Here is a 14,659-nt window from a genome sequence, read left to right as displayed (position 1 = left end):
CTCAACCTCTTACAGACTAAGCCAGCCACTCAACTCAAGCAATTTTTCTCTGAGTTTACTTCCCTATTTCTGTCAAGGACCCCATCATTCTTCCAGTTACACTTGTCCACAATCCTGAAATCATCTTCCAATCAGAATTAATCTTTAATGACATCTTTCATTTTTACATTTGCTTGATGTCCCTGTTTCCTTTCCTTCCCCTCCCCACTCTGTCCCTTCTCATAGAGCTATTCCATTTAACAAAGAATTTTTTTAAAAAGAGATGGGAGGTATTTTATCATCTCTTCTTTAGGAACAAGTTTGGTTGTTTGTGCGGTGTTCATTTTCATTTTGTTTTTTACATTGTTCAGTCAATCAACGACCATTTATTAAATGCCTACTGTGTTCCGTATACTACTGTATACAGATACAAAGAGTGAATCATTCTTTATTCCTAGGGACCTTATGTTTTATTAGAGAAAACAGAATCTACTTATATAAGTATGTTTCAATTAAAAATAAACTAAATACAGGATTGTTTAAGGAAAGAAACACCAATAAGTTGGGGAATCAGGAAAGTTTTTGCAGAAAGTAGATTCAGTGAATCATGTATGAGTAAGAGCTGAGGGAGGAGAACATTCCATTGCAGGGGGAGGAGAAAAGTGGAGGTAATGAGGGGAGAAGTCAGTGCACAGACAGGGAGAAATGGGAATTTTAGGCATTGTGTATATAGTTTGCTACTTACTCTGTACTTGTTCATGTTGATTTTCCCAGATTTTCCTAAATCCTTCATTTTCTTACATCACAATGTTCTACCACAGTTTGTTTAGCAATTCCCTTTTATAATGGACATCTACTTTGCTCCAATTCTTTGCCTGTACAAAAATTGCTGCTATGAATAGATTAGGCTTTAATGGAAACTTTCTTTCTGTCTAGTGTACCAGACATGCCTAGCAGCATGATCTTGGAATCAAAGAGTATAAACATTTTAGTCACTTTCTTAGCATAATTCAAATTGCTTTCCAGAATGGTTGAACTGATTTATAGCTTCACAGTTGGCATATTAATGAGCTTGTCTTTTTACCCCTCCTCTAATATCAGCTTTGTTCATCTTTTGTCACTTTTTGCCAATTTGCTGGATTTGAGGCGGAATCTTAAAGTTCATATGGTTTGAATTTCTCTCATTAGTGATTTAGATCTATCTTTGGTATGGTTATTATTAGTTTGCACTTCTTTTGAGAATTGTTGGCTGTCCTTTGACCTTCTGGCCTTTGGGTAATGACTCCTCAGAGTGATTCCTAAAGCTTGTCTTGACATACCATTTTCTTGCTCAAGAAACTTCTGCAATGTCTAACTTTCTGCTTCTCGAAGAAAATACCCACTCATATCTTTTGCATTCTGAGAACTTTTGAGGATTGATTCCAATCTGTTTTTCTAAATTGATTTCATAATGCTTTTCCATATACATTCAATAATGAAACCAAACTGGCCTCCTTACTGTACCCTGTTGTCAACATCTTTTCTCCTGTCTCCATTCCTTTGTACATGTTGTATCCCCCAAGCCTTCATTAGCTTAAAGGCCATCAATTGTACAAACCTTTCATTGTTAATGTAGGCCTCCTCCAATTACTTTGTATATTTATCTATTGGCCTACAAGCAGTTCTCTCCACCCCACCTTGCAGAATATAAGCTTTTTGAGATTTTCCCCCTTTTGTATGTTGAATTTTTATCATTTATAATGTATAATTCATACCTTTGGACTTTCCTTATGAGTTAAATTCTAAAGTTTAACTATGTCCTTGTGTCCCAACATATCATTTTATTGATCTTTTAACTTTTACACAGGACTTTAAGATTTTCAGTAAGAACTGTGGCACCCATGAAAAGCAAAATAATTTTAATTGACTAGCTAGCTAATCATCCTTATTTCAGGCATTTTGTGATTGCTTTCCTCTGGTGTTTGTTGCTCTCTAACTTGACATTCCATTTCTAATTTTTTCCTTCCAGAATGTGAAGTGTTCTGTGATTTCTAAGAAAGGCTATGAGTTCAACAAGTGATGTATAGAATGTGTCTGTTCCTCAAGTCCATTCATTTTCTTTCTTCTTATTGTTAGAAAGGAAATAATGTCATTGGTATTCATGCAGCAGAAGATCTGTAAGCTGATTGTGCAAATGTACAGTAAAGGGATGAGCTTCTTACATCTCTAAGACTATCACCTAGTATTACCAGTTGATGGGTAGAGAAAGTGGGTGAGATATTGGCTATAGGAGGCAGTGTAGAATAATAGAAGGTACATTGGAATAGTCAGAAAAACCTAGTTTTTGTTTTGGTTCTACCATATATTAGCATGTGATTTCAGCTAAGCCATTTAACTACTATGAACCTCAATTTACTTATCTGTACGTTAGAATTAATCATCCTTGTTATGACTGAATAATAGGACTGTTAATAATCAGTCCAAATAACAAGGTTATGTCATCTGTGTGAAGTACATTATAGCCATAAAGCACCATAAGATTTGAAATAAATGTAGGAAATTATCTCACTTGCGAGGGAAATAAATAGGCAGGAAGAAGTGCTTTAGAGTATAAAATTAGTTAGATTTCATTTAGAAGTTTTAACTGCATTTTCCCCAGATGTGTTCACTGTTGGCCTGGCTGTCCATAGAGACAAAATCCAAGATTGTTGGGCATCAGTAAGAATTACTCAGATAGAATTGACACTTCATTGATTTGGATGTTTCTTCCAGTGACAAAGATGAATGCCTATGTATACCTGCCTATCCAGTACTTTTCTTGTCCATATTCTTGTGTTAGTTTTTCACACTTGGTCTGCCCAACATGGTAATGCCCTTCTTGCCTTTTCTTGACAGTAAGAAGTTGTCACTGAAGCACATGACCTGTCCACCACTTATCTCTTGCCCTTGGGACATTACAACTTTACAGTCATCTAGTTTTCTGATGACATACTTTATTTGAAGTTCCTTATGTATTACATGTTCTAAACTCCTCATGCCCACTACGTATCTCTCCACTGTCCTGACATTTTTAATTCTTCAAATGAATGAATCAAATAATGAAAAAAATATTTTAAGTCCTTCCCTTGTGTCAGGCATCTTGCTAAGCCCTGGGGCTACAAAAAATAAGCAGACCTTCCTATTTCATGATTTGTGGGCATAAGGACCATTAATAGAATATTAGTAGTAAAGAAATGAGCCTTTGTTTTGGGAGAAATTTAGGTATTCGGAATGAATGAAACGAATGAAAATACTGACTTTACTACTCAACTTCATTTTAGTATTTTTAGTGTGTATATGTATGTGTGTGTGTATATAAAAATATATATATGTATATAGTGTGTGTGTGTGTATTTAGTCTATTTTAGTATTTTTAAACCTGAACCATACTTGAAGATAGTCAAAGAGCTTAGAGGTATTTTTCATCACTTTATAGTTCAGATCCCAAAGCACTTTCACAAAAGTTAATCCATTTGATGGATGGGCTTTATTATTTTCATTTTGCACATGAATGAAGTATCAGAGTTGGAACCTATACTCATACCATTACTAATTCTCTTCTCTTTCCCTAAATCACCATTGTTATCAGACCTGTTGTTTCATATGACAATACTGCACTGAGTGTTTTTTCCGATTTTATTATAGCCTTGTCCCCACACCCCCCAAACCTTGTCATCCCAAAGGAGGTGAGGCATTTTCTAATAGATCCTGAAGAGTGCATGTTTGGGGGTTGAAATTGGTTTATGAAGAAAAAAAAAGTAAATAACCCCTATTATTAAAAGAAAAAGAAGGTGTATTGAGATCTTAGCTTGATTGTGAGAGAGCCTCATCCAGTTTGACTTTCCAGTAGCAGAATAAAGCCTTTGGGTTTTAAATCCCAAATTGCTCTTCATAGTGTTACCATGTTAGCTAGGTGAGGGAAGAAAATAGACTCATCTACTCTGAGTTGCAAAAACCCTCTCAGGACATCTCATCAGACTTGTACTTGAGCAGGAATCTTGTCTGCAACATTCTTGACTAGTGATAATCTACACTCAATTCAAAGATCCCAAGTGATGAAGAAATTATGACCTCATAAAACATACTATTCTACATTTAACTACTTTAACCATGAGGATTTTTGTTTTCCCATACAACCCAACTCTACTTCTTCCATTCATTTTTGTCTTCTGTAAATACAAGCTTTATAATTAGTTTGTCATATGACAACTATTAAGATAATACCCTTCATCTTCTCTTCTTCAAGCTATATATTTCCCCTTTCCTTCAGTTGATCCTCATGAGTTCAATTCTAGTCTTAATCTCCCTACCTTTAGACACACTGCAACTTGTCAATATCATTAAGTTATGACATCCAGAACTAAACATATTACACTGGGTTGAGTGTGATGACATTAGCAGAACTATAGCCTTCTTCATTCTAACCACTATGCTTCTTTTATTTCACCTGTAAAGGTTGGGGCTATCCAGGGGCAGAAACCTCAGTCTCAGCCTTGGCCTGTGTAGTTTCTTGTCAGAGAATTTTAAGCCTTATTCTGGTGTAGAATCATTAGCATTTTGGAATTGAAAGAGCTATTAGGGATAATTTAGTTTTCTAGACTTTCAGAACTAAAAGAAAAAAGTCATAAGCCATTTAATTCAGCCTATACTCTGACTCAAGTGTCCTCTACACAGTAGACCTAAGCTTGAATGTCTGTATTTATGTGCTCTTTTCAAGAGTCCAAGCTTTTTCACAAGGGAGGACTTGAACTTCTGGGATGCTTTTTATAATGGAAGGTATCACAAGTGGTTATCCAACTTCTATTTAAAGAATGTTGAATTCAGAGTCAAAGGACCTTTCTTCAAATTATTTACCTACAAGACTTCAAATAAAGTACTTACCTTCTTTGGATCTCAGTTTTCTAATCTGCAAAGTTGGCCTAGATGATCTTTAAGTCTCTCCTAGCTCTAAATCGTTGATCTTATGATCTGTGATGGATCACTCAACTACCACACAATGTACAATATCTTGGAATATCTTTTTGATAGCTCTGATTATTTGGAAAGTTTTCCTTCTAGTGAGACAAAATCCATTTCCCATGACTTTCCTCCCATAGCTCCTGATTCTACCCTCAAAGTTGAGGACTGCCTTCCCCTCCCCACTGGCACATAATACTTTGTAATGTACAAGTTCATGTTATTTTTATGTCTTAAACCCTTATTTGAAACATTCAGCTCTGTGAGGTTATCAAACCATGCTTTATTGAAAGTTTGTGCCTTTTCTGACCCCTATTAAGCAGGTATTGCACACTTCACACGTCCTTGGTGTATCCACTTAAAGCCTAACTGTCTAATATCTAGCTCCATATTTCTCTACTCTTTGCTGCTAGGTTCATTCCTGCTATCACTTGCTTTGCTGAGACTATTTCGTCCTTCCCCCATCACAATCCTACCCATCCTTCAGCCCTCCCCAAGCTGACTTCTCCTTCCTTTGTGCCTTTCTCTCGTTTCTATCTCCTGGATGTATCCTCCTTGGTCTCCTGCTGTAGTCTTTAGGATCTGAGTTGTCAACTCTCACTCTTGCTTGCTTCCTTGGGTGTTATTCACATTTCTCCATCAGACTCTTGAGTCCTTTCAGTGTGCGGTCTAAGTATGTATTCTTCTCATTTTTTGATGAGTAAGTTGAAGTCTTGGGCTGAAAAGGGACCTGGCTAGTGTTCTTGCATGATATAGAACCTAAGATTCCTTGTCTTATTTTAGTGTTCTTTTTTCAAGGGTCTATGCTATTTCACAAGGGAGCTCTTGAACTTCTGAAGTGCAGTACAGTGGAAGGTCTCAGAAACCCCTATTCATTGCAGTGAAATAACAAGAAATGAGAACCTATCATCTTTAAGATAATTTTTTGCTTTTTAAACTCTGAATTTAAAATATTCAATACAATAATTACTAATTACACCTAACATAAAGAGGATGGGTTTTCTTTCTTGTTGCTGTCTCCTTAAAGTAGCTGGTATTATTCAGGATTAAGTTTTATTGCTCTGGAAGAAATATCAAAGGAACCAGTTTGTCAACAGATACAGGATTTTTAGGCTAAGAAATTGTATTTATTTCTCTCTCCATGATTCCATTTCACAGGCCCAGTAACTACATTACTAATCCATTCCAGCCATCTGGCTTCATAGCCAAGTTTGCTTTTCCTCCTGTCTTTATCTGCTCTACCTTTTTGTGTTTTGTGAAAATAACCTCTGCAACTCTGTTGAGCCCCAGATATTTTCCTTCACCAAGGTCACCTCTCCCTAGCACCACACCCTTTTGTTTACTACCCTGTGGAAACTCCCTAATTGAACCTGCCATCTATTTTCCCTTTATCTCCTAGATAGTTGATTCTATTACTGTCTTTAGGGGTACTACATACTCTCTTACTTAGATTTATGCTTTGTCATATCCATTTAAATCTTGGATTTCTAAGGCAGCCAAATAATTTTTATAGGGTAATGTGTCCTAATATAATAATTGGAGAAGGTTCTCTTTTAGCTGTTCTTTCTCAGGAAACTTGTGAAATTTTAGTCAATTAAATGTGACTACTATCTTTATAGAAGACTGAGAGAGGTTGTGACATACACGTGTGTGTATGTGTGTATATGTGTGTGTGTCTGTATGTTTGTATGTGTATATATGATATGGAAGATGACTATTATTGAAGTTCTCTGAATATTCATAGGATCTGGACAAGACTAAAAAGTCAAGAACCTGATAGTAAGATATGGTATTCCCTGTTAATACATCGTTGTATTTTAGAATGAACTGAAAATTGGGCTCAATGTCAGTTCTGTTGCATCTGCTAATTTTTTTCTGTCATTTAATGACTTTTCTTTCGGATACTCCTTCATTCAGCTTTTTTACCTGAGAGGAACTTATTTCCTTTAGAATTGTAACAGTACTTACATGTTGTGGATTTTAAAATGTTTCATGTGATTAAGACCTGAAAAAATTATTACTTTTAATTCTTACTAGTGTGTTCTTCCAACTGATTTCTTTCTTTTGTATTTGGAACAATGCCATTTAATTTGGAAACAAATACAAAAGCTCCTTCTGATTATCAGGTACACATTTAACTGAAACTATCACTGAATGCTGGTAATTGGGGTTGGGAGAAGCAGGGGCGCATATCTCTTTTCCTTCCCTATCCCCCATTCTCTTGCACACACTGGTTATTAGGTAGCCCACAGTATGTTTTATGCAGATTGCAGTCCCCTTTTCCCCTATCCTTCTATACCTGCCCAATCCTGATTTTTGTTTTTAATGTGCTTTTTTCTTCTTCAACAGAGCTATTAAGAATGGGAAAGGATTACATAGCAAGAAGGAAGTGCCTATTCACCGTGTGGCAGATATCTCTGGGGTAAGATGCATGTTTGTTTCTCAGAGTGTGGAATAGAGGAACAAGGCATTTGTTGCTTATTCTTTTCAGGACCTCAGATTTATGGGTGTCTGTTAATGTGCTTGCTAGTTTTAAGTTACTGAATGTTGAGTGTCCTGTCTCCCTCTCCTACCCCCACAAGTTCCTATCTCAGTGCCTAGGGATTTTAGCAAAGCAAGACTTACACAATACCTTTCAGCTTATCTCATTCCATCCATTTAAACTGCATTTCTGATGTTTTTCTAGGAATAAATGTGGCTTCTACTTCACAAATACTACTTTTTTAAAGCTTTCTAAGTGAACTTTGTATTGTGTCTAAGTTGGTTTTCCCTGGGCATAAAAAACATTCCCCTTTTACAAGATCTTATGCCTAGTAATTTGTGAAGAGGCACAGAAAAGAAAATGTGAAGGTTAGTCTTAGAAATTAATGGAGAATTTCCTCATGACTTGTTTCACCCAATTTGAGTGGTTGTAGATAAGAGGGATAGATATATGAGTCCTACTCCATAGATGATACTAGATGGCTGGAGAATACAGATGGATTGGTGACACTAGCAATTTTGAGCTCCTCAAAATTTGTATCTAAATGGCTACCTTGTGATAAAGCTCACTTTCAAATATTGAAAAATTTCTCATTTTCAAACATCTTAGAATTTCTTACTTGCACCTGGGAGCGTTTGGAATCAGCAGTGTTTTTTCTCCTCCTTTGATGGACCTATTCACCAGCATTTCCAGCTCTCATAGTTTAGATTTGTGGTTCATGAGTTGCATGGCCATGTTCTGCTGTGGGCTGGACACTAGAGAATTGTTTATGCTGTTGGTAAAATGATCACATAACCAAGGGTAGATTATCTTTAAAGGTGAACAGGCTAACAAATCTCAGCCCAGACACTCCAAGAACATGCTTCAGGCAGTGGAAAGAAAGTACTAAAAACAAAGACTTCTTGAACTCAGCATAGCCCACAGCAGAGATGAATTGGGGTCTTTTATCTCCCTGTTATATTTTGTTTCCCAGTCTGGCTGAATATTTTTCCAGTGCTCCTGTGATTACTTATTACAAATGAGAGTCTGAACAGTCCAGGATTCCCTGGGTGGCCATGGTTCCCTGCTCATAATAAATGAGGAGACTAGGTTGAACTGACCACATGATGTTTGTAAGCAAGCAGATATTGCATCTTAGAAGCAGTGGTTTTATTTCTACCCTTCATTTACACTTGAAATTCTGTTTTGTCCGGTTAATGCCTCTGGGTCCTACTATTAAAACATAAATCTGTACTTTGTGTTACATTTTAATTTTAGATCAAAACCTCTGAGAAACGTAGCTTTTCCTTGTAAAGTTTAGCTAATTTGCCATTTCTAGAGGGGTCTTAGTGTATCTCTTAATGATTTGAGATCTGTGCTCGTACTGGTTCTGGGTATTTAAAGTTACTTTGAGAATTTGAACTTTGGATTTCCAGTGATATTAGCTTTGCATTGCCCCCATTAATCTCCCCCTCTCCCTTTAATGCTTCATTTTGATAAAGATGTTAAATTTAAGGATGATTTCCCAGATCATTGAGCTGAAAAGTAAACCATAACCCTGTGTTAGAATGTATAATATAAGGGTTTCTAGTTCATAGATGTCCCAAAAGTCTCAGGAATATATCTGACAATTTAGGATAGCTTTAGATATGAGAAGCCCAAATTAAACTTTTGCTGCTCCATTTTCTTCCACAGATTATTTCTAATCCCAGGTATAGAATAACTAATACAAGGAAAAGGAAGCTAATTAGATTGTTTAGATGGAAGGATACCAGCTTAAAAATCTAGGTTACAATGAATAGAAGAAAGAGACTAGTGCATTCTTACTTATACTCTCTTCTGTCCTGATGATTTTTGACATTTGTCTGTGCCTCCCTGTGTTGCCCTTCCCACCCTACCTTTGGTGTAAGGCACATAAAGAAACCAGTCCCCTTTCCAATGTATTCTATCTTACCATTAAACAAAAGGGGGGGGGGGGGAAGAAATCATGCTTCTTATATTTCTTTATTTCTGGGCATTTGAAGACTGACTTAATTTTAAATTATTTAAAAGTAACTTAAATAATTTAAAAATAAATGCCAACTAAATTCTTTATAGTTACTATTTAAATAAAAGAAGTAAAGCACAGTTGAGATGGCACGAGAAAAGGTAAACATTATTCGCTATAAAGGAGTGTTGGGTATGACCTTGTTTAACTCGATCACAAATTATTTAGCTTAGCACGCTGTTTTCTTTTTATTGCCTCTGTATTAGATAGCCATCTTCCCTAGTCCTTCCTGCCCCGTCTCTTTCCCTCACAGTGGTGTATTTGGGGGTGAGTACTAGGCATATTGTGGGTGCCTTTGTACTATTTCAGTGTGTTCTGTAGTTCTCCCTGCTTACTGAAACATTCTGGGCAGCTTCCTCTCTTAAGTGTAAATTAGACAAGTTTGTAAAAATGATGGCTAATACAGGCAAATGCCTCACAGAGGATGAAAAATAAACAGGCATAGAAAGCAAATATGGAAACATCATTTTACAAAGCTTTGTTAATCTTTTAAAAATATCACTTTTTCCTCCCCAAATTGAGCCCCCTTTACTTAGGGAAGGTTAGTAGTTGTGAAAGATAAGTGCTAGAGTACCCATAGCTGACAGCACATGCTATTTTGCTGCCAAAATAATTTGATATGAATTAGTGTCTGTGCCTACTCCTTCTCTCCCCCCACCCCTACACCCTTGAGAAATACATTCATGAATTCACATTTTTTATCCATGCTGCCTCCTACCCAAGAAATGGCAATCTGTAAAAGAGCATGTGTATTTCATGGCTTTGGTCCAGCCTTAATTTTCCTGTTTCTATTAGGGGATAATCCTGAAGGACTTTTCATTCCAAATTACTCCTCTTCAACCCCTCTCCATTCCAGTCAAACTGATCTCCTAACTGTGTACCACATTCCATTTCTGGCTACTCCGCCTTCTGTCCCAGGTACCTTCAGTGCACCCCCTTTGCTCAGTCCCTGGGAGCTTTCTTCAGGACCTAGCTCAGAGGCTGCTTCCTATGCAAGGTCTTTCCTGAGTCTCTCAGTTTTTAGTGTTCTCTCTCCTCCTTGAGCTTATTTTTTTTTTTACCACTTTCTATATTGTTTTTATTAATTTCATCCATGTGCATTTTCATTCCCCCAATAGAATGTAAACTTCTTGAGGTCACAGATTTTTTTTTTTTTGTCTTCATGTACTTTATTACCTTTCACATAGGAAATAATAAATGTTGAACTGAACTTGCCTATATGAAATGTCACTATTTTTTCCTTGTTTTATTTCTTCCTGACCTTTTACAAAGCTGTGCAATTAATAGCATACGATCTGGGTTTGCTAGGAAAGTGGATAATATACCTTAGTATGTTCTCAGTGTCAATGGAAAAGGACATTTTTATACTTTAAGAGTCATCTTTACCAAAAAGCAGTATCCTTATTTATTTTATTCTCCTGCTGAGGGTCAGAATAGATTCAACTCTCATGTGGAGGCACAGTAGAGTTGAAGAACTGGTGTGCAGAGGTATATGGGAATAGTGTATATGTGAAGGACTGAACCTGGCATAAGGGATAGGAGTTAGCTACCTTTGTGGCAAGGCTGTTGTAACCTGTGAAATGCAACCAAGATCAGCTTAGGACTAAGAATGTTTCCTTGGATCTTTGCATTGCTTTAAAATGTACAGTTTTAAATTATTAGCTCAGAAATGTGTTGCTTGGATACAAAGTACATTTTCTTATTTTGGGCCTCCTCCCAGTTAGGTTTTTTCCCCAAGTTTATGATTTTCTTCCAGCTTCTAATTTTACTGTATTTTCTCAATTCCAAAATTACTAAATAATTTAAGAGATTTATAAATTATTTTCATACTTATACTGTTAATGATGGTAAAAATATATTCAAACATTTTTAAGGTTTCCAGGTCTGGGGGTTAAGGATTTTTTGATAGTCTTTGCCAGTATTCGCACTATTTTCACAGTTTTGTTCTAAAGTGAAAGCTATTTTTGCCCCAAAAGTGTGCATAGTATAACTAAGGAAAGGCAATTGATTGAATGCTGATCGGATTCTTACTATCCTAATCTCACTTTCTCCCAGTGTACTAACTGGCAGGCATATAGTCATTCCTTCCCCAGAATACCAAAATGCCTACTACATCGCAACATCAAAAGTATGAAAGAATCTTTTTTATCTTAGATTTATTATTGCTTTTGCTATAACTTGCTTTGTAATATATTTGATCTTCTATAGATAGAAAGGCAAATAAAACAAGTAATAAAGTGAGGCTGCTATGTGTATTGCCCTTGTCCTGTCAAATCAGATAAATCGATGAAAACTTATCAGGTAAGAGGGCTTTATCCCTCGACTTATGTGTCAGTATATCTCAATTTCTTACTACTGCACTTCTGTCCTTTCTGCCTTCAAATAGGTGGCTAGAAAAGGTGACTTAGAAAATGTATTTGAGTCTCTTTAGAAGCAGTCTGGTGTAGAGGGAAAATCCTGAATTTGCAGTTGGAAAGCTTGAGTTTAAACCAGCGACATCCCACTTAGTATGTGTAGGATCTTGGACAAATCGTTTAACCTCATGTCTAAAATGAGGGATTTGTACCAGGTGATTTCTGAGTTCCCTTCGGACCCTAATTCTGTGGTACTAGGAAGATTTTGGTCTCCTCTCCCATCTCCGTCTATGCTTGAGAACCTTCTTGACAAGTGCTTGAAGACCTGTGTGGTTCTTTTAGCAGTCATGTTATCACATCATTTCTCCTGAACTACCAGTGACTTTAATATCAGTCTTGGTGATGGAATGCTTGGCCACCAAAGAGCTGCCGTTGTTCAGATCCCCTCTCAGCACATGCTTTAGGAAACCTTTCTAGCTTTTTCAGTGATGGCAGTATTTTTGGGGCCCTGCAAATCCTGTTCTTATTCACAAGTGACATAAAATGAAGTGGTATTGTTGTTGTTTTAATGGCAGATGAGGACTAAGAAAAAGTCATTGCACTTGGTGATTAGAATGTCACTGATAACCTTTGAGAAAAGGGTTCAGGTGATGGGGAGGTGGAGACATCAGTTCTAGACAATATTTCCAGGATTTGGGCAATGTGAAGTAAAGGAAATATGGGATTGAAGAGTCAAAGAAAGGTCTCCTTAAAATTGGAGAGACCTGAGCATGTCTATAAGTATGTGTGCCCATTTAGTTGTCCTGGTATTTGATTGGATAAATCAGCTCCATCTCATAAAAACTACCATTCCATTTCTTGGCCTGGGGAGTGTTTAAATTAGCTAATTTATTTAGCTTCTTTATTATCCTCTTCTAGGAACAAAATCAACATTCTACTGTAATGTTTTTCAAAACGTGAACTCCAGAATGTAGGGGTTACCTGGAACTGTCCAAAGGGTTCCATTAAAACACACGCATGTGTGCACACCCATGCACACATATACACAAACACAGACGTGCACACATGTGCAATTTTGTTTTATATATTTCCCTTTATTTCCTAATAAAGCTATTTTTGGAAAAATCAGATCTTAATCTTAGTTGATCCAGGAAAGGAAAGCCTTTTCCCTCTAAAACTGCATAGGATAATTTGTTAGGGTATCAAGTAAATTGATGTTCATCTGTGAACCAAAGATAAAATAATCAATGGGCAAGTTATATAGAGCTGGAGATATGGAAGGATGCGTCTAGTACAACTGCTTCATTTATGATAGAGGAACCTGAGGCCTACAGTGAACAATTGGCTTACCCAAAGTCACACAGGCAATAAGTTACAAAGATGTAATATAGGAAACTAATTCCTCTGTGCTTTTTCCATTGCACCATGCTTTAATAAAGGTAAAACTCATTTTTCTTAAGACTATACTAGCTTATGGCACTTGTGTGATAGGAGACTCTCAAACCCTCACTGAGATCCAAATTTTTCTTACAGTTACACACACACACACACACACACACACACACACACACACACAAAATTTCATCTGGTTTCCAAGTGGGAAAGGACTCACCTTTGACTGTGTCATTGAACAGAGTGATAATAAGATAGATAATAGCCTAACAGTGACAAAAATTCCAATACTCCAGTGTATCTGGGATTTTGGTGATGTGGATACTTCTTCTAGCGATGCAGTCCGCTACACATCTATGACTGCCCATCAAGAGTAACTTCTGCCCATGTCTTCCCATAAATCAGCCACAAGGCATCTGTCCATCCAGGGTCCTAGAAGCCTTCTTTTTGCTCTCTTGACATTATGTGAGTACCAGTGGAACTACACTGACTACCCATTAGTTATCTTTCTCTCACTATAAGACCAGACCATATTTTTCCCCATCATACATTTCTCTCCTAACATTATTTACACAGCTCCTAATCTTTTGTTGGTAATGTGTTTCAGTTTACCCATACCTTGCCACCATTCTCCTCCATACCAAACCATCAGAGTACTCAGAAATCATGTAGAAGACTAGAGCTTGTAGAGCTTCATTTGTGCATTGATGAAACTACTTAATTATGTTCCTTTCTCTTAGATGATCAGAAATTGGAACCATTGGGCTTTGGTGTGAGTCAGCTAAATATTCTGAAGTTCAATTTGAGGATGCTCTAGGTAGATGTTTTGCTGGTGTAGCAGTCCTTAGAAGTGACTTTGTTCAGGACTCCAGTGATTTTCTTCCTTGTTAATTTTTAAAATTGAGCTGCATGTCTATACTGTCCTGTTTTGAAGTCATATTTAATTTTTCTAATTCTACTTTTAGTTGCTTCCTTTAATGCTTCTCTTTAGAGCTCTGACTATACCTCAATGGGAAGAACATGCCTCTCTCCCACTTATATTCTCCTTCCAGAGGAACTGGATACTGTATAGTACTTCCCTCTGTGGTCCTCAATCTGCCCATCTGTAAAAAGAGAAGATTAGACTAAGTGACAGACCTCTGGGTATAGCTCTAACTTGTTCCTCTCCATTCTACTCTTGGTGATTGTCAACTTTAATTCATAGGAAACTGTATTATTCTATAACTTACAGACATACATCATCACTGAGAGAGTAGGGACACTTAAAATATAGGCCTTTGTTTCAGGAAGAAACTTGGGATCCTTGAAAGTACTGTGCAGTTTCTCAAAGTCACTCTTGCCTACTCTTAATCCAGCCTACTCTTTCCTATCCAATTCTGGTCTCAACTCATTGTCTGTTTGCAGTCTCTCTCAAAGATATACTTACTGGAAACTTTGAGTTTCCTATCCACC

General features: G+C 36.8%; 1 protein-coding gene across 1 annotated transcript in view; it reads left to right on the top strand.

The window, feature by feature from the left end:
- Positions 1-14,659, top strand: part of SND1 (staphylococcal nuclease and tudor domain containing 1) — a 498,025-nt gene that overhangs the window by 277,757 nt on the left and 205,609 nt on the right. Inside the window, exon 14 of the mRNA XM_072652826.1 lies at positions 7,303-7,375. Within this exon, the coding sequence (XP_072508927.1) occupies positions 7,303-7,375 (73 nt within the window). The remainder of the gene's footprint in view (positions 1-7,302; positions 7,376-14,659) is intronic.

Source organism: Notamacropus eugenii, chromosome 3, assembly GCF_028372415.1.
Source record: "Notamacropus eugenii isolate mMacEug1 chromosome 3, mMacEug1.pri_v2, whole genome shotgun sequence".
Taxonomy (NCBI): domain Eukaryota; kingdom Metazoa; phylum Chordata; class Mammalia; order Diprotodontia; family Macropodidae; genus Notamacropus; species Notamacropus eugenii.
Note: the sequence above shows the minus strand (reverse complement) of the source record. Positions and strands in the feature narration are given on the sequence as shown.